Raw genomic sequence first — 20,186 nt, 5'->3', positions numbered from 1 at the left:
AGCTCCGCGCGCGGCTTCTACACCCCTTGCAGGACCTGCGCTCCCGCCGTCCCGCGGGGCCGGAAGAGCGCGCCGCGCATGCGCGCAGGAGCTTCCGGCGGGCAGCAATGGCGGCGCTGTGGGACTTCGGCGTGAGGGACCCGAAAGAGGCGGGCGGCGACAGCGGTGAGGAGGACGACAATGAAGAAGGAGAGAATGGAGACGCCGAAGGGTTCACGCTGGACGAGGTGTTGCGCCTCGGCGGCACCAAGGTAAGCGGGGGGGGGGGCGCGGGAGGAAGCGAGCGGGAGCACGTGGCGGCCGGGCCCCCCCAGGGCCGGGTCCTTGTGGGGCGCGGGGCGCGGAGGGGGCGGCGGCGGGAGCGGCTGGGAGCCGTTGGGAGCGGTTGGGAGCCGTTGGGAGCGCGCGGCCTGGGGCTGGGCCTGCCCGTAACGGCCGCGTGCTGCCGCCCACAGCAAGACTACCTGATGCTGTGCGCCGTGAACGAGGCGGAGGAGATGGTGGACGGCGGCAAGAAGGACGCGATCGACGACCTGAAGGAAGGGGAGCTGGAGGCGTTCGTCAGCACCCTGGGGCTCAGCAAGTATGCGAAAAGTTGTCTGGTGGTGGAGGACGGGGAGGAGGACGGTGTCGGCGGCAGCGAGGAGAAAGAGAAGCCCCCAAAGAAAGAGAAAAGCAAGAAAGAAACTAACCCTCCTTTGCTAGAAGGGAAGAAAGAAAAAAAAGCCAAGGAAAAGGCAAGCGGCATGAAAGACAGCAAAAAGAAGCAAGCTTGTGGGGATCAGGGCCAGCACCTTTCAGCAAAGAAAGAGAGGCTGGAAGAAGATTTTGAATTTCATGCTAGGCAAGTGATACTGATCAAACCAGGGGGTAAGTGGTATGATCTGGAATACACCAGTGAATTCTCTTCAGAGCCACAAAATCAGACACTTCTGTCCAAGTATAAGGCCTTGGCCCAAAAGTTGTACCATCATGAGACAGATCTGTATAAGAATAAGACAGATTATCAGAAGGGGGCCTCTTCGGCGTGGATGAAAACTGTTGTATCGTCAGGTACCTTGGCTGACCGGATGGCAGCGATGACCCTTCTCATTCAGGACAGCGCTGTCCACAGTCTCCAGTTTGTTGAGAACTTGGTAAACCTCATAAAGAAAAAGGGCAGCAAGCATCAGAGCTTTATGGCTTTGGATACATTCAAGGAGCTTCTCATTTCGGAGCTCTTGCCAGACAATCGAAAATTATGGTCTTTCTCGCAGCGACCATTTAACAACATAGAGAAGATGTCAAGTGGCAACAGGGATTCAAGAGACAGGCGGTTGATACTGTGGTACTTTGAGCATCACCTGAAACTGCAGGTGACAGAGTTTGTGCAGGCGTTGGAAACACTGAGTCATGATTCTCTGACGGCAGCGAAATCCCGAGCGCTGGCAGTTGCCCATGAGCTTCTCTGTAACAAGCCTGAGCAGGAGAAAGTTCTGCTTGTTCAGCTGGTAAATAAACTGGGAGACCCTCAGAACAAAATTGCCACCAAAGCCTCTTATCTTTTAGAGACGTTACTTCACAAGCATCCAAATATGAAGGGAGTAGTGTGCAGTGAGGTGGAGAGGCTTTTGTACCGGTCAAACATTAATGTGAAAACTCAATATTATGCCATTTGCTTTCTAAATCAGATAGTCCTCAGTCATGAAGAAAGTGCATTGGCTAACAAACTGATAACTTTGTACTTTTGCTTTTTTCGGAACTGCATTAAGAAAAAAGATGTTGAAACCAAAATGCTCAGTGCTCTTCTTTGCGGGGTAAACAGAGCTTACCCTTATGCTGAGACTGGTGATGAGAAAGTGAAGGAGCAAATGGACACGTTGTTTAAAGTTCTGCATCTTGTGAACTTCAGTACCAGTGTCCAGGCCCTGATGTTACTTTTTCAAGTGATGGACTCTCAGCAGACTGTGTCGGATAGGTACTACACAGCACTATACAAGTAAGTGACAGGTTTGCATTTTTTACATAAATTTCATTTTATGAGGTAGTCACCGTTAATTTAAAGTTGTAGAAACCCTTATTTTGCTTTTAAGATCTTGCAAGTTTTGTGTCTCATTGGCTAAAAATTTCTGATGTTTTGTATAAGCTAGAAGAAAAAGCATGTAGTTTCTTTGACTTAACATGGGGATAAAACAAATGGTAGTGATAGGTCCTGAGAACACAACGTATACATTTCATCCTATTTTACTGTTTTCTGGTGGCATGTTTTAATTCCAGGTATTATTTGAAACTAATAGATAACTACTTCTTCTGAAATCACTTTTACAGGTACTGTGGTTTAGTCATGTAATAGCCTAAAAACTTGTTTCCTTTTTTTCCTGGGTGTGTGGGAGAATATTATGTTAACAAATTCTTTAAAATTATTTAATTTGTGTGGTTGGAAGCCTTGTATTATCAAAGTATCTCTTTCTTGTCCCAGCCTGTTGTTTAGACTCTTTGTAGGATCCTTACAGGCTTCTGTTTAGTAGACCAAAGGGAAATTGCTGATTTTTTAAAAAGGGAACTCAAGTTCCCCCGAATGTGCCATGTATTTAAAGGCCTTCCTGTGCCTGGCAGCCTGGAAGAAAAAAGTGGAATAGGAGATGAACTTGCCAACACATATGTCTGGTCTAATTGTGAAGCATGCCAATTGCTAACCATTTTCTTTCTATTTTTTTGAAGATCTGAATAAATCAGATTGGTTTCTCACTTTGAATATCTCAAATTTTGAATCTGTTTTCAGGTGAAGTCAGTTTCTTTATATTTTTTTAAAGTTTTTTTTTGTTTACTGATGCAGCGTTTTTTTAATCTTCAGTGTCTCATATATATCTAGAAATACTATACAGCTGTTGACAGTTCAAGGTCGATCGTAATGGTTTTCAGTATGGGGAACAAGCTGTCACTGGTCTTTTAGATGGCACTCTGGAAAATGTAGATCATTGTTAATAGCAATTATTCTCCTACGTGCATTATGACAATCATCAATATTTTCTCCTCTGTTTTCTACAGAAAGCTTCTAGATCCTGCTTTAGCAACCTGCTCAAAGCCATCCATGTTTCTTAATCTTGTCTATAAATCTCTGAAGGCAGATGTAGTGTTACGGCGTGTGAAGGCTTTTGTGAAGAGGTTACTTCAAGTCACTTGTGGACAAATGCCACCCTTCATTTGTGGAACCCTGTACCTTCTGTCTGAACTTCTGAAAGTAAAACCAGAGTTAAGGGTCCAGTTACAGGATCATGTGGTATAATATGATTTCTTTATCTCATTGTTTTTTCAAGAAGAGCTATTTTCATAAGCACCTTTCCCTAACCTGCTTATTAGTAACCTGAAAGTTTGCTAATATGCTATATTATGGGAGAAAGCACTTGAACAATCATAACTACATTAAAATCTACATAAATAAAGGTGTTTTAAGCATTCTAGTGGCTCTGTGGACTTCATTCATGGAGAGAGGATTATTTTGCTAAATGTTACATAAGTAAGCAGGTGAACATTCTTCACCCAAAAACTTTGTCAAAACATGGCCTGTTTGTTTCTTCTGTCTGCAGCCTCTAAAGCATAGCCAGGCAGGACTGAATTTTGTTTTTCTCTTCAGGTGGGGAGGGACCATTAAACTTGTGTGATGTAAGCTGTAAAGTTCAATTTTAAGTCCTGTGTCAAGGCCAAAAATCTGTATTGTTTAAACATTGGCTGTCATTTGTTTATATTTCTGTAAGCAGCTTTTTAAAAACTATATGTGCATTTTTCTAATCAGAATAAAACTGAGTGGAAAAGCTGTTTGCTAACATTTTTTGTTGTTTAGGAGTCAGATGATGAAGAATGCTTTAAAGATCAAGAAGAGGCTGAAGGGGATGAGGAAAAATTTGTGGATGCAGACAAAGAAGTAGAAGGTGAAGAGAGGAGCATAATGGAAAATTCTACTAAAACAAACAATTCGAATTCAACAGCCTCATGGGTGCATCATCTGAATATGGGAGGTAAATTAGCAATAAAATATAATTCATGTAACTTCTAGCAGTCTGTAACAGTGACGTGTTGGTCAAGACTTGTTGTAAAATCGCATGATGAAAACGTTGTAGTTTTTCAAATTGAAGTTTGAATCAAAGCCATCAGTCAGAATTGTTTTTCTATGTTAGCTCAGCAGTGGTGAAGAGACTGAATCTGCTAGCATATTTCATATTATGCAGTTTAATGCATTTGTACCTAAGCAATAAACAGGCTTGGGATTTTTTGCTTCCATGTTCCGTCCTTCAGAGCAACGTAGCCAAGGTTATCATGTGTAACTGCTCTTTCACTTACTTGAGAAGCTTGCTAGAACATTTTGTCTAGCTTTGAACCTGCTTCTAGTTTCACTCTTTCCTGTGGACCTTTTGGAACAGAGCAGGGGTTTTCAGGAGCTTCCTTGGAAGCATGTAGGAACTCACCTGTGCACCTGATCATACGCTGGGCAAGGGCAGCTGAATATAACCCTTACTTGCTACTGTGAATGAATCTGTGGCCTGCCCAGCTAAGAGTGATGGGCAGGATTACTATCATGGAGAAATGAAAATAATACTCTCATAAAGCTGCCTGAGGAAATTTAAGTTGTTTTCATCTCTTCTGCCCCTTAGGCAGGAAGAGTGGAGCTTCATACGATCCTATGCACCGAAGTCCTTTATACTGTGGTGCTGAAGGTACAAGCCTTTGGGAACTGAAGAAGGTAAGGCATTCTTATGTTGCTGATTCCTGTGTTTCTTAGTGTGGCCCTTGTATTGAGAGAAGAAAATGAACTTGGTTATTCTTGGAGTAGCCACCTGGGTAATGTCACAGAAAGGTTAAAGCTGACACATTGTTCAGCTTTAAGCTTGTATATGTTACATACAATGCTGATATTCTGGAGTAGGAAATAGGAATAGGAGACTTTGAAAATAATAATCTTGTTTGACTTTTGGATCTTAGCTTTGTATTACTAAAGCTTTTTAGTGTTGAATTAAATAAAATTTTAAGTGAGAATGTATTTAGTTAACGCAAACAAAAGATTAGAACTTGAAGTTTTTCAGTCGTTCAAGGGCAGAGCACATCAGCCTTGCACTAGCATACGTGTGCGTGTTATTTGATGAGGTATGGAGTGCTCTTATGACACAGTGGTGTTGTCAGGAGTCTGATACGTCAACATGAGTAATGATTGCGTTTATTTTTACTGTAGAAATAATAAGTGATTCATGTTTTTCAGCTTTCTGAACATTTTCATCCATCTGTGGCCCTATTCGCAAAGACAATTCTAGAAGTAAGTGCTTTTACTAGTCTGTAGCATTGAAGTTTGATTTTTATGTTATCTGTCTTTTGTCATTTGAAACAATTCATTATAAAGCCTCCTTGCACTCTGCAGGTAACTAGCAGCTCTGCAGCACTGTAACATACACTCAAATGCAAAGCTTTTCAGGGAATTAAAGTGTTTGATGTAAAGGAGACTGCTCACAGAAGTAACTAACTTGGTAGAAATGTGGGTATTACATGATTCTTAAAGCTTTTTCTAGAGTTTTGGTCTTTCTTTGTATTTAACATGTTTTTTTTATGTGGGTAACCCTGCTGTTGGAACAAATTCTTTTTTAATACTGTTGTGGTATCGTGCCAAAAATACTCAAACCTACACAAATAGGTATTTAAAATGTTTATTTTCAGTTGAATATATGGTATCCAAATAGTGCTGTGTATTAACTGTTACTAGCACAGTACATTGCAAGGCAGTTCATCACTGAAACAAAGTGAAGGAGGTGTTTTTTAGTTAAGAAAATATTGAAATTCCAAAAATAAGGACCTGTACAGGACTGTATTAACTGGTCAGGCTTATGTGATGAAGTATCCCAAAGCCTTTGGCTTTTCGAGGTGTGATTTAATGTTGTTCTGGGACTGTTTGAGTCCTCTGTGTTTAGTTGTTGTCTTTCTAAAATGAAGACCTTAATAACTTTTTGCTTTTTTCTTCTTTCAGGGAAATAACATTCAGTATTCTGGTGACCCTTTGCAGGATTTCACATTAATGAGATTCTTGGACCGCTTTGTGTACAGAAATCCCAAACTCCCTAAAGGCAAAGGTACAAACTTCTCTGTACATATTAGCATCTATGATCTTGATTATTGATTGTGACCAAACTCTTTTTCTCTGAGATTGCCAAGTAACTCTTTGTGTTTGTCAAATATTTGGGGTGCATGTGGTGCAACAGAGGAGTAGGATCAGTCTTCAGGGTTGCAAGAGGGATGCCTGCAACTGAGAACCAGCTGACAATCACATACTGCTGACTCTCACATCCACAGTGCAGGATGCGATTGTTTGCTAACTTAGGAGGAATAGGCAAAGTGATAGGGGAATGTAAAGACTACAGAATGGTTGAGGTTGGAAGGGACCTCTGGAGGTCATCTGCTTGAGCAGGGCCACCTAGAGCAGGCTGCCCAGGCTGTCCAGATGGCTTTTAAATGTCTCCAAGAATGGAGACTCCACTGCCTCTCTGGGCAACCTGTGCCAGTGCACAGTCGCCTTCACAGTGAAAAAGTGTTTCCTGATGTTCGGATGGAGCCTTCTGTCTTTCAGTTTGTGCCCATCGCCTCTTTTACCACTGGAAGGTACCTGGCTCCATCTTCTTTACCCCCTCCCTTCAGGTATTTATATGCATTGATGAGATCCCCCTCCAAGCCTTCTTTTCTCCAGGCTGAACAATCTCAGCTCTCTCAACCGTTAGTCACAGGAGAGATGCTCCACTCCTCTCTAACTGTGTCTGTAGCCCTTCGCTGCACTCTCTCCAGCAGTTCCATATCTCTTGTGAGACTGGGGAGCCCAGACCTGGACACAGCACTTCAGGTGTGGCCTCACCAGTGCTGATTAGAGGAAGGATCACCTCCCTCTGCCTGCTGGCAACACTCCTCCTCATGCAGCCCAGGATACCGTCAGCCGCCTTTGCCGCCAGGGCACGTTGCTGGCTCACGGTCAGCTTGATGTCCACCAGGGTCTTTTTGGCCAAGCTGCTTTCCGGCTGGGCAGCCCCCAACATACACGAGTGCATGGGGTTGTTCTTCCCCAGGTGCAGGACTTTGCACTTCCCATTGTTGAACTGCATGAGGTGCCTGTCAGCCCATTTCTCCAGCCCCTTGAGGTCCTTACGGACGGCAGCAAAACCCTCTGGTGTATCAGCCACTGCTCACAGTTTTTTATCAATAGTATTAAGTAATTTGTTTCTGATTTATGTTCTGCTACAGAAAACACCAGCAGTGTGGTGATGCAGCCGAAGAAGAAGCAGTTTATGAAAGATATGCAGAATCTTGCAGGTAAGGCAGTCCCTTTTTGGTTAAGATTATGATGGCTAAAAAATTCTTGGCTGGTTGTTGTAGACGTGTCATCTGTGGTGTCTATGCTATTTCTGTTAGCAATAAGAGAAAGTCCTGTCCATCAGGAGTGCAGTGGTGGTGCCTGATGTTCAAGATCAGGTCTAATCTTCTTGTGAGGGCGCATGGAACCTCCGCAGCTGAAACTTTGGATCCATTGAATCATTTTAAGAACAAATGACAGAGAAAATCAGTTACCTAAACTGTTAGCCTCTTGAGTAGGAAAACACTTTGTCTTCTACTGTGGCACTTGGCTACACACCCATTTTTTAAGACCTTTCTTTTCTCTCTGTTTTTCCCCCCTAATTGTCAATGACTTTCTCTTATACTAATTCCTTTTTCTTAGGCAATGCATGATGAAGATCATGCCTTCTGTTTAGCCATCCCATTAAGAAACGTGTAACAGCAAAGGACAGAGCTATTAAAAACTGCATGCCTTGTTTTCTGTGCTATTTTTGCTGTGACCTGCATATGCTTCCTGTACCTTCTCTTATGCTAAGTTACCTTTTTCCTGCATCCCCCTAAAAGGAAATACACCCCCTGGGTAAAGAGTAGATTTGCAATCTTGTATGAAAAGTTTAGGACATTGTTATAAATTGGCTTGTAGCTGGCAATGTGACCCCTTGGGGGAAAAAATGGCTGAAAAAAAGCCTTAGAATTTATTCCAGCTGATGATATTTCTAGTTAGAAGAGCAATCTGTTAGGGTGCTAAGCTCAGAGTGAAATGAATTTATAAAATACTAACTAAATTTTCTGCCATTCTTATGTCTGGCATCATAGTTTTGTGAATCATTTTTTTAGAAGTTCTTAAAAATATCTAAAATTGTATAAAAATCTTTAAAATATGTGCTGATCTAGCAGTAGTTAATAGTGTTGTGTAGTTAATGTTTTTATCTGTTTCCAAGTTACTGTATAACCACTTTCATTCTGCTTATTATGATTGAAAAATGACTTAACAAACTCAGAAAATTGATTTATATAATGATTTAAGTCACATTAAGCTCTTTCATTAAATGGTACTGATTACTCTACATAATGCCACAGCTGCAGCTATTGTTAGGATTAGTGTAAGGTATCTTTGGCACTGTTATTTTACTAAGAGTCTTCCTGCCTCCAGAAAGAAGTTGCCATTTGTCTAGTCGCACTGTTTCCAATGATTAAGGGCATGATTTAGTGGTAAGAACCAGCAGTTAAAAAATCAGGGTAAACCATCAGTAAAACATGCTGCTTGAGGACAGAAGAGGTGGTAGAATCTCTGTGACTTTCCCAGGGATGTGCTTTCCTCTAACTTAGGGCCTGTTGTGTTGCACAGAGGTTTTAGTTATACAGATTAGCTGATGCACCTTTACTGATGCATGGTTTTATGGCTATTAAAGCTTAAAGTAGGAATTTTTGCCTAGAATGCATTTGAAGGTATAGTTTGTTTATCGCATTGTTTAGTTTATTCTGAGTTGAAGGAGCAGACTGAGAATTTAGAACTGGTTTTGAGGAATTTAAGTGTTCTACAAATGAAACATCTGATATAAGAATATGGATAGATTAATATGGATACAATACGCACTTGTTGCATGTAGCTGGTCTCTGCTGAGGCTTAGGGAACTGAGACTGCAAATCCTCTGGTACCTTCTACTATGCATTTGAAGAATCCTTCTGTGACTATGCTGATCTGGCTTCAGAAACTTGGACCCTTGTCACTTAGAAAATATTATAATCTGTGCCCACTGAGATAATCAATAGCTCTTTCTCCTTTGATTTACTTCTGAGGTGGAGGAGGGAAGGGTATGTACGAGGGTAAAAAGCTTCTCCACAGGGAATCTGATCAATACCCTAGCCAATCTGCTGTTGCAGTGTCATATTTTGCCTCAGCTCCTCAGAAATGGAGGCAGGGTGAGGCTCGATCCCTTCTTCAGCATGCTCAGCTGGTGTATGGTCCTGCCTTGCAGCTGCTGACAAGCATTTTTACTGTCAGGAGTGAGGAGTGCTGGGCAGAAGTGGTTCCAGTGTTTTAGTGCATGACAGCAAGTTTATATTATTTCCTACTTTTCTTTTTTTAGAATGTATTCCTGAAGTAGGTGATTACAAAACCTGATGATATATAAATTAGAACCTGGTTAGGGCTATGCCTCTCGAGTTTTTCCATAGGGTCTGCTCACATCTAAGTATCAGTACATACACTGAGAACTGTTCGTTTGAAGAGGTTTTGAGATGAGCTCCACTTTATTTAATGGGTGACTGTCGTGGTTTAGCCCCAGCCAGCAACTCAGCACCACGCAGCCGCTCGCTCACTCCCCCTACCCCGATGGGATGGGGGAGAGAATTGGAGGAGTAACAGTGAGAAACACTCCTGCGTTGAGATAAGAACAGTTTACTAATTGGAATAAAGTAAAATAGTAATGATAATAACAACAATATAATGATGATAATAACAATAACAATATACAAAGCAAGTGATGCACAATGCAATTGCTCACCACCTGCCGACCGGTACCCAGACAGTTCCCAAGCAGCAATTGCTGCCCCCCCAGCCAATTCCCCCAGTTTCTATACTGAGCATGACGTCATATGGTATGGAATAGCCCTTTGGTCAGTTTGGGTCGGCTGTCCTGGCTGTGCCCCCTTCCAGTTTCTTGTGCACCTGGCAGAGCATGGGAAGCTGAAAAGTCCTTGACTAGCATAAGCAGTACTTAGCAACAAGTAAAAACATCAGTGTGTTATCAGCATTCTTCTCCTACTAAATCCAAAACGCAGCACTATGCCAGCTAGTAGGAAGAAAAAATTAACTCTATCCCAGCTGAAACCAGGACAGTGACACTGGGTATCTGTGTATTTCTGTCTGTGCATGCAGTTTAACCTTTTAAAAGAATAACAATCATTTCAACTTGAGGTAAAATCAGTTCGGTTTTTTTTTTTTTTTTTTTTTTTTCCAGTCAACAGTAAGGAATTCCGTGCCAAAGATGAAAGCAAAATCCCAGTGGATGAAGTGTTTTTTCACAGGTAATGAAATACTTGTGAACATTCATTTTAAAAGTTGTTTTTTAATGCGATGCCATCAAACCCCATTACATTTCGTAAGTATTCTCTGGTATTCCAAGTGTTTGCAAAATTTGATTGAGTGGCTTGTGATGATAGTACTTTCCTTCGAATGTAATTTCAACATTTGTCAAAAGTGCTTAGGAAAGAATATCACTTATGAACAAAGGCGATCAGTGCTTGTAGTCTAAAATTAAGTAAGTTAACATTGTAATAAAGAAGCCTTAAACAATGGGTAGTGATGAATGTCTTGTGGGTTGTAATTCTTATGCATTAGAAGTATATTTTAAAAAAGTGGAATACACTTTGTTTATGTTATTAGATCAAAGCTTATTAGAATGGAACAGTGCAAAAAAAGTCAGAGGAGCTAGTTTTCTGTGTATTTATGTTCTTATTATTCATAGTTCTTTCTGTTTAGTTGGCTTTCCTTTCAGATTATGATATAAAAATGGAGCTGTAACACGTAAAATTGAAGCGATACACATTTGGCAAAGATTTGTTCTTATTAGATCAAAATACTGGTTACCTGTGAGTGTCCCCTTAGGAAATCAGTGTTTGAATTAACTTAATTTATTTTGTTTAATTCACTTTGGGGTTTTTTTTTTGTTTGTTTGTTTAATATATTCATTTCTGTAGGGGCTTTTAAAAATTTTTGAAGTATCAGGTTAATGGAACTTACTAATTTTAATTACTTGATATTATAATATTGAGGAGTGTAATATTAATAAATAAATAAGTAATGATGATGTTAATTTTGAGATTACAGAAAAGCAGCTTAAAAACATGTCCCTGTCTGAAAAGTTAACAGTATTGTTACATTGAAGATGACTGAAACTGAGATTACACATTTAAAGTCTTCCATAGGAAGTGCTGTACTCTTTTGCTCTTGTATATGATCAAAATTGCCTTCTGTGTTAGTGGTTCTTTAATACAAGATGAAGGATAGACAGTGGTTTAAAATGGCTGACAGAAGGTGAAACTAAGCACACAAAAGAAGAGGGCTGTGGGGGAAAATTTAACAGAACTTAATGGATGAATCTGTCTTGTACGTTTTTTTTTTTTTCCCCCAATTAGATTCAAGTTGACCTTGATCTTTTCTTCCTTATCAGTGTAAGGTAGATTTTCACATCTTTCTTGTGCCCTTTTATGAATTCACTATGTTCAAAATAATTTCTGGCACCTTTGGCTGTGAAATTTCTTTGTTTAAATCTTACAGTAGTACTCTTTGAAAACCAAAATATAAATCTCTGATTTGAGATGTGCCTGAAACCCTTACTTACAATTTTCAACTGACAGCATAGACGTTAAACAATCTGCAGGTTGTTTTTTTAAAACTTGTCATAAAGAACATCACCTGTCATTTTGGGTCTGAGCGCAATATATTATTTCAGATTTTATTCAAAGTTCGACAAGAAGAGAGAAAAACAAAAGCGTCAGGATGATGAAGAAAGTGTGGAAGATGTAGATGACGATGAATTTGAAAGAGCATTGGGTAAGGTTGTGTTTTTCCTTGCAGTAACTGTCCCAATATTTCCTGCTTTTGAAAATTATTAATTTATCCTTTTTATAGTTTATATTATATAAAAGAGACAGATACAGAAATATGGAAGTGGAATAAAACTGGCTTTCCAGTTCCCATTCTGTGCTACTACAGCCAGCAGTTCGTACTATCCATCACATAAGCCAACTGGATGGCCATCTTGTTAAAGAGGTCATGCTCTCACTACTCTGGTAGTGTTCAGCTTGTTTGAATGGTTGGAAATGGTCTGATTTTGAACATAAGCTCATGAGTGGCAGTTCATGCCTCTTTGTTCTTTTCCTGATGGAGTCCCAGAGTTAAATAACTTTTTCTAACAGCATGTAACATTTGCTTCTATTCTTTCTTTACTGGTTGGCCTTCTTCAATCTTCCTTACCATTTCTCTCATCACTCCTAACATCTTTCATGAGGTTATTTGTTCAGTTAGGTCCTTGGCAAACTTCTGCAGTAATCTTAGCTCTTCTTTGAGCATGTACTTAGTTTACTTTGAAATTAGTGCATGATTTGTTCCAGAATCTATATTTGGTAGTGTACCATAAAATTGTATGCTTTCATATTTTACTTATATAGTCATATATGTATTTGAAAAAAAAAAAAAAAAAATCCAGTTAGGTCTCCATAGCTGTTTTGTACAATATTTTTAGAGAATTCTGAATGCCCATAGCAGGATTCTTTCTTAGTGATGCAATTAGTGTGGTTTTAGTTATGACAAGAATCTGTTACTAATTGTGTTTGTTGTTTTATTGTTACTATCCCTAATAAGTTGACTGTCTCTGAGAATTTGGTTCATAAATTCAGAAGCTTAAATTAAGGACCCTCTAATGTTAGCATTTACTCTTGGAAACAGAACAGTTGTAATTTTTCAGATTTTGTTTTTACCTGCTGTTTTATATAGCAATTTGTTCCTAAGTGAATCTGGTGGTAGGAGCTTTCATTCTCTAGTCTGCTTGCTTTTCTGTCAAAAATTATAGTGAATACCTCTAATCTGAAAATTAACATACAGATTAGCTGGCAGGACACTTTCTTGGGGTATCTTAATTGAATCTTTGTTCTATCTGACTTGGAGCAAGTGTTTGAGACTTGTGACCTGCCAACTAAGTGTGAATCACTGGGCAATTGTGTGTCCCTTTGTGTCTGTCTGCTTCCCAGGTCATCTAGTTCTGGCCAGAAATTACATCCTGGATAAAAGAAAACTTTCAGTATTTTTCAAAGAAAAATATTTTTTCAGAAAAAGCCTGGTTAGCTTTAGGTAACTGTTTTGTGGAGTATTTTTCTACAGGAGTATGAACCCTTTGGTATCAGGGCCCTTTGTTACTGATGCAGATCATATAAACTGTTCAGAAAGATGATACCTAAAAATAATATATTTTGCAATGACTTCATATTTCTTTGTCTGACTTTGTTTTGTAGTAATAAACATTTTTTTTCCCCCTAGACACATTTGAAGCTGCTGATAATGCCATTGATTTTGGCCAGGATGACCTTGATTTTGCTGGGTAAGACTTGAAATTGGTTCTTTCATCTCTTGTTTTAATATCTATGTAAGAGTTTTACTCTGCAAAATTGGATAGACCTTTTTCAAAAAGACTTGGAATATCATCTTGCAAAAAAGGCAATAGCAGTTGAACACTGGGTAATGCTGCTTGTCTGCATGTCCCATAATGGAGCATCGTGATCCTGTGGTGCTTAACAGTCTGCTGGCTTGACACATGAGACCTGTAGTATTTTATTTACACGACACAGTGACCCGGTAAGCAAGGTAAAATCTTACTTGCTTTCATTGTCTCAGGTTTCTGTTTGAGAATTACCAAGTACAAAAGAATGAGGCATAATGGTACTGCTGTTGCAAGGACTGGTTGCAACCTAACGCAGTAAATAAACTTTGTGGAATCCAGAATCACAGAGCTCAACTCTCAGGAAGTCAGCAGTTTCATTAATCGTAGAATCATTTAGGTTGGAAAAGACCTTTAAGATCATAGAGTCCAACCGTGAATGATTAAGTAGTCTCTTTTTTACTTGAAGTACCTGCAATACAGCTTTTGAATCGGCACAGAAACTTTTTTTCTTGAGGTGAAAGGAGAACTAAAGCTTAAACTTCTAGTGAAACATGAACATTTTTGTCATCTAGACTTGTCCGAGTAAAAAATAACAAAGACGAGACAAGAAGCAAGTAACTGTCTAGTACATGACATGTTTCCTATCTTAAGGAAAAAAAAAAAAAAAAAAAAGAAGTCTTATTTCTTAGTTTAGTAGAGTTGCTAGGGATACCGGCAGTTTGTGTGTTTTACAGAAAAGACTTTCTGAAAAGGAGCAAAGGCACGCAGGACATAAAATACTGAAGCTGATATTTCTGTTAATTTCAGAATAGGATTCTCTCCAGAACTTCTTAAAATGGTTGACTTTTATAATACGGTTCTATATGCTGATGTTGAAAACATACCTGAGTGCATAATGCATGTTTCTTAGGTCTCAGCCTACATTTACAGTAGTTTGCAGTGATGTTGAACTTTTCTAACATAGTGTTTGCCAGTAGACAGATGTTATCTGGGTGCAGACAGTATTTTGCCAGATGAACTGCTAAGCTTGTTGCATACTTTTTTTAGCAATATAAAAAGGAAAACCAAAGGTGGTAAGAAAGGCGAAAGAAGTGAGGAAACCAGTGCTGACTGGGAGGATTCTGATGATGAAGATGAATTCAGTGATCTGGATGATGAGGAAGTCTCCTTAGGAAGTATGGAGGAAGACTTTGGAGATGATATGGATGAAGAGGGAGGTGTATTTATGGATGTGTCTGATGACGGTAAGAGCCTAGGTAAAGTACCATTTATTATCAAAAAATGAGAACAAAAAGCTTTAAAAACAGGTTATCTAATACATAATTACGTGTATAAATTCAGATTTAGTTACCTAGGTAGGAGGTTTGGCTTTTAAGTAAAGAAGCGACAAGTCCATCTCTGGACAATGAAGTCTTAAGAGAAACATTTCCTGGCACAGTCTTCTTAGAGAGTGGGAATCAGGCATCCAGGTATAAAAACTTGCAAACAAGACATGTTTCTTTCACTCTGAAAACATTGGCAGTAACAAAAGTAGCTTTATACACAAACAACTGGCTACAGTTGGCAGAAATATTAAAAGATCTCAAAGAGAAAAATAAAAAATCTGGTACTTGGTAATCTTTTTATTTCTTTAGACCTAGTTAATGTTGATTTTTTTGGATGAGGTAACTTTTATTTAAATTACTGTATAAGTACTGCATAAGTAATATAATATTACTGTGTAAGTAACAGCTTACTCTTCTAATAGAGCTATGCACTGAAATTTTTATTACCACTGTAATAATAACTGATCGTTGCATCTGCAATGGTTTTATTAACTTTTCCACTGAAAAGCACAGTTTACACAGTATACACTTTATGTGGCTGGAGAAGCACAGATTAACGGAGTATTTAAACTAATAACTTAAGGTCATAGGAAGATGATTGAGGGCAGGGGAGGTAAACTACTCATACAGCTGTTAATACATTAGTCTTTCATGAGATTATTGTTTCACCAAACTTACCAAGCAGACATTCAAGGTTTACATAACACCTGCTTTTAGCCTTCATATTGTATGTATCTTAGTATCATATTTCATTCCTCTTTGGTGCTGTGGAAAAAAAAGCATAAAGAATGGCACACCACTGACCAATTTTTAACTGTCTGGGTTGAAGCAATCCCAGATTGGTTGTGCGCGCTGTGTTTTAAACTTTTTTTTTAAAGTAAAGACTTGGACCATTATGATCAATATGCCAAAAAGGAAATTTTAGTCTCTGCTGTCCTTTAAATACATGTACATGATGTGAGAATGAGGGATTAATGTATCGTATCTTTTTTTTCTGTCAGACCCAAACAATGACAAGCCATTGAAGTCTGTCAGTAAAAAGGACAAGAGAAAGCTAGGCATGAATTTTGTTGGATCACTTGAAGGTAAGGAAACGCTGCCGTGATTTCCATTTGAGATACATTTGTATTTGTATTGAGATACATTTGTATTTGAATACAAATATGGAGTCTGGAAAACTTTGGAATCAGAGGGGTTTAGTACAGTAGATTATCTACACTTTCAGATCTGGGTTCAGATTTGAATAAACCATAAAGGAGGTTGTCCTCCAACCAGTGCGGCCTCATGCAGAGTGACAATCTGCTCTCGAAGTACTGGGAATCGAAGGAGGAACTTTTGAAAGAAGGGTGGTGGTGTACTGGCCATTTGTGCATCTGTTACTAACACCTGATGCGCAGATTTGTGCTATTTAGTTCCTGGTGGTTCTTTTTTTTTTTTTTTTTTTTTTAAGGGGAGGTGGAGAATAAAGGTTTCTAACACAGCTATTTTAGATGGTCTCATTAAATAAATTAAAAAAAATTTAAAAATATGGTAACACTTTGGTTTAGTGTCTTTGTGAACTTGAAATTCTGTCTCGTGAGAATAATATTTTTTATTTGAAGGATCCAACCGAGGAAAGAAGAGGAAACTCAAAGATGCCAGTATACTGGCATCTGCAGAAGAGGTGAGTTTGATCAGTGCTTAGCAAAAAGTCATCAAGCATTTTACCTGTTTCTTTGTAATAAAATATTAAAATTTCTCTCTTTAAAGTTTGGTTATCTGCTGGATGAAAATGCTGGGTCTAAGTTTGACAATATCGGAATGAATGCCATGGCCAACAGAGATAACGCAAGTAAGTACATGCTACAAATAGCATATAGTTGTAATGCTGTTTTACTTCTTTCTCTTCAGATTCTGTACTTAAAAAGATATACCTTCTTTAACTGAAATACACACATGGTCAGAAATCACACAGCAGGGACAGTAACTCAACATCAGTAAGATGTGACTTAGTTTCTTCAGTTACAAGAGATGCCCAGTGCTAATACAAACTGTGACTACCAGAGTGAATAAAGCTTCAGAAAAGAGAAGAGGCTCATGTGGCCCTTTCACACTGTAAATAAGCATGAGCAGTATGCTGTTTGTCAAGTGTTCATGTGAATTTTGCTCTGATAGTGTCCTGGATTCTTGTGAAGGGAAGGCATAAGGCATGACTGTCTTTATCTGCCTTACCAGAGTATTTCCGTGCAGTATCGGTGAAGCAAAAGCAGTTTCCCAGAAATAATTCTAATGAATTAAATCTGTATATACTGATTGAATAATCAGTCCGTTGTAGAGCTTTTACAAGTCTTGCTGGTGTCACCTGAGAAATGTTAGCAACTGCACTCAAACACTGTGTACTCCTAACACAAGCATGTCTAGCATTAGTAAAATACAAAGCAATGGCAAGAGCGGTCTTCAAGTCTGAGATTCTGAGATGGTAGGGTATGTTTTGTGAAATGAAAAAACCAAAGCCTTCCCTGGTGTCAAAAAAAAATTGTCAGCTTGGACTTTATTAACATTTATAAATACAGTAGCCAAGTTTTAACTTTGATATGATTGATCTGTATTCCGCATCATGATCAGAGGTATCCATTGGCTCCTTATTTCTCACCTTTCCTCTTACAGATGTCAAACAGATCCAGTGGGAAATAGAGCGTGACAAATGGCTTCACAATAGGGATGTGAAAAGCATCATCAAAAAGAAGAAACAGTTCAGGCACAGAGGGCTGAAAAACAAGTACAAAGGCAAGAAATCAAAAAGATGAGCTGGACATTTTAATGTGGACATTTTTACAATAATTATTCTAAAATAATTTTTTAATTAATCGCACATCTTTCTTACTTCAGTTCTTGCTGCTTAACCATGTCATTTGGTCATTCTCCCTTATGCCGTGAATTCCAGACCACTCATTGGATTTGTAATACACTGAAAAAATAGGAAAATCCATGTCAGCTCTAAGTTAGGCATGTCTGAAGATGAGGTGCTTTGTGGCTGCTTTTGTTGGATGTATAGTCTTCCAGTTCTGAGGACTCTATCCAACAGTCTGACACTCCAGCCACACCTATGCCTAACAATAAACACTTCTGCAGCGTCTCCTGGGGTAAGTTTTAAGCAATAATAAAATCTGTTTTACACATAAGATGCAACAGCAGCTTCAGCCATCCATCCTTCTGAAGCCGATAACTACAAACCTACCTTCCAGAATTGATGGAAACCTCTTCTGCATTGTATATCTGAAATCTGACAAGAAAGATACATCGGTTACTTTCCCCAACACACTTTAAGATGAATAATTAAATGCATTATTTTTCTAACTAGATGAGTTTTACCTAAATTTGTCTGAGCTCCTTAGCTACAGCTACCATTAAATAATGTGATCTGAATTTACTTTTTTTTTTAAATTGTACACACAGACTGTATTCAGGTTACTCATATGTGCAGCCCTATCATCATGTTTTCTGAGCTTCCTCACAACTGTGATAACCCAAGACAAGCCACAGATTCACAGGAAGCTGAATGCCTCTCATAGACTGACATGCAAATGAAAATTGGGAGAACTACTTTGTTTCCTTACACAGCTTTAGGTGTCACTGAATCCTTCTGTGGGCCGCTCCAGCAACCCAATAGAAAATCATGTAATGATAGCTTTATGCTAGTTGAATGATTTACAGCAGCCGATGGAAGGAACTTATCAATGCTAGTACTAGCACACAGAAAGCGGTGAAAGCCTCATTCTGAGCGCACTGAGCTGTTAGATGAACTCGCTGCACCTTACAGAACTACAAGAACTACAGCTTAAGAAAATCTTATGTAAAGGCATATAAGAACTAGGACCTAGAACTGAAAAGCAGGAGAAAAGAGAAACCATGAATGCCCAGCATCAAGTTACCAAGATAGGCCGATACATCTATTCTCCACATTTTGGTTATATATTCTTTTAATAAAAATGCAATGAAAGATAGCTTAAGTGTAACAGCCTGCCAGCATCTGAATCTGGGATCACAAGTGCAAACTGATGTAGGTGTAGCGTAGGTGAAGTTCAGCTTGAACTTGGTCAAAGACCACAGTACTGCTGAAATGGGTGGGCTTGCGCCCTCCCAGCCACAGCAGCAGCTGCCTTTCAGCTTGCACTGACCCTGCGGACAGCAGGACTGACTGCCTTTTCCTGCAGGGATGCAGGTCTGTCAAACTAATGCTGCACCCTGCAGAGCCCCAAATGCAAAATAAGGCCACTGCGCGCAGAGCAAATCTCCTTGCAGTAATTAAGTTGGTGCTTGGCTTGCTTTTGTGTTACCTAGGCACTGACTCTAGTCTGAGAGACTTGAGGGACTGAAGGTAAATCATCTGGAAGATGACGCTGGCTGCCTCATGCCAGACAGGTCTGTTGTCTACCTGGGAAACGTCAAATCACGGAGCCCGCGAGGCCTAGACATGCTTCAAGGGCTGAGCGCCAGATGCTGAACGCAGCTGATCTAGTTGAAGATGTCCCTGCTCATTGCAGGGGAGTTGGACTAGACGACTTTTAAAGGTCCCTTCCAACCCAAACTGTTCTGTGCCTGTTGATCTGTTCCTGCCTCATTTGCAGAAAGCCTCTCCTTTTTGAGTCCCTATTTGAGCCGATGCTGTTGCTGTTAAAACGCCAAGATTCAGCTTTGTTCCTGGTGGTCACGTGTTGCCTACCAGAAGTTTCCCCACCGTTTTGGTTTTCTAAAACTCAAACAGCAGCTTGTCGTGAGGAGCCGCCCAACAAGCGACCGCAGTGTACCTACGCTAATACAAGCCAAACTACTGACCCCGGCGCGGCAGGTTTTCTTAAAAAGCCCGGGCGCGCAGGCGCGCAGCGTACGCGGCGTGAGGCGCCCCGGCGGCCCCGGGGGGAGGAGCTCCCGCTGTCCCGGCGGCACCGGCGGCCGCCCCCTCCCCCGGCGCGGCGTCGCCCCCCGGCGCACCTTGGCTGCGATCCATGGCGCGGTAGAGCAGGAGGGCGCCGAGCAGCCCCGCCGCCTCCAGCAGCAGCAGCCCCTTCACCACGCGCCGCGCCATGGCCGGCGCACGGCGCCCTTCCGTTGCCGCCAGTAACGGCTGCGCATGCGCAGCGCGCCCGCGCCGCCTGCGGTTTGCGCACCTTTCCCGCACAGGCGGGCCGCGCGTGCGCATTCCTTCCTCTCGCCGCCGCCCGGCCCCGTAATGGCCGACCCAGCGGCAGCCCGGGTGGCGGGGGCTCCCGGCGAGGCGCTAACCTGCGGCCCGGCCCGGCGACCCGCGGCTCCGCCGCTGCCCGGGCAGGCGCAGGCGCAGGTGGGGCCGTTGCTTAGCAGAGTGACGGCGCTGGGTGCAGGTGGC

The 20,186-nt window shown here is 40.6% G+C and overlaps 2 protein-coding genes across 2 annotated transcripts; one reads left to right on the top strand and one right to left on the bottom strand.

Moving 5' to 3' along the window:
- Positions 1-107: 107 nt before the first annotated feature.
- CEBPZ (CCAAT enhancer binding protein zeta) lies at positions 108-17,675 on the top strand. The gene is made up of 16 exons (XM_075706985.1): positions 108-251; positions 456-1,978; positions 3,028-3,259; positions 3,821-3,995; positions 4,629-4,717; positions 5,231-5,284; positions 5,987-6,089; positions 7,246-7,314; positions 10,299-10,365; positions 11,793-11,893; positions 13,376-13,436; positions 14,544-14,752; positions 15,823-15,906; positions 16,423-16,484; positions 16,571-16,652; positions 17,468-17,675. The coding sequence occupies exons 1-16, from the start codon at positions 108-110 to the stop codon at positions 17,605-17,607; spliced, it is 3,195 nt and encodes a 1,064-aa protein (XP_075563100.1). The 3' UTR covers positions 17,608-17,675.
- On the bottom strand, positions 17,530-20,000 carry CEBPZOS (CEBPZ opposite strand). Its single transcript, XM_075706986.1, has 4 exons — positions 19,793-20,000; positions 18,039-18,083; positions 17,685-17,768; positions 17,530-17,568 (listed from the first exon to the last, which is right to left on the bottom strand). Exons 1-3 carry the CDS (start codon positions 19,998-20,000, stop codon positions 17,686-17,688), a joined length of 336 nt encoding a protein of 111 aa, XP_075563101.1. The 3' UTR covers positions 17,530-17,568; position 17,685.
- Positions 20,001-20,186: the final 186 nt, after the last annotated feature.

Source organism: Pelecanus crispus, chromosome 3 (genome assembly GCF_030463565.1).
Source record: "Pelecanus crispus isolate bPelCri1 chromosome 3, bPelCri1.pri, whole genome shotgun sequence".
Taxonomy (NCBI): Eukaryota; Metazoa; Chordata; class Aves; order Pelecaniformes; family Pelecanidae; genus Pelecanus; species Pelecanus crispus.
Note: the sequence above shows the minus strand (reverse complement) of the source record. Positions and strands in the feature narration are given on the sequence as shown.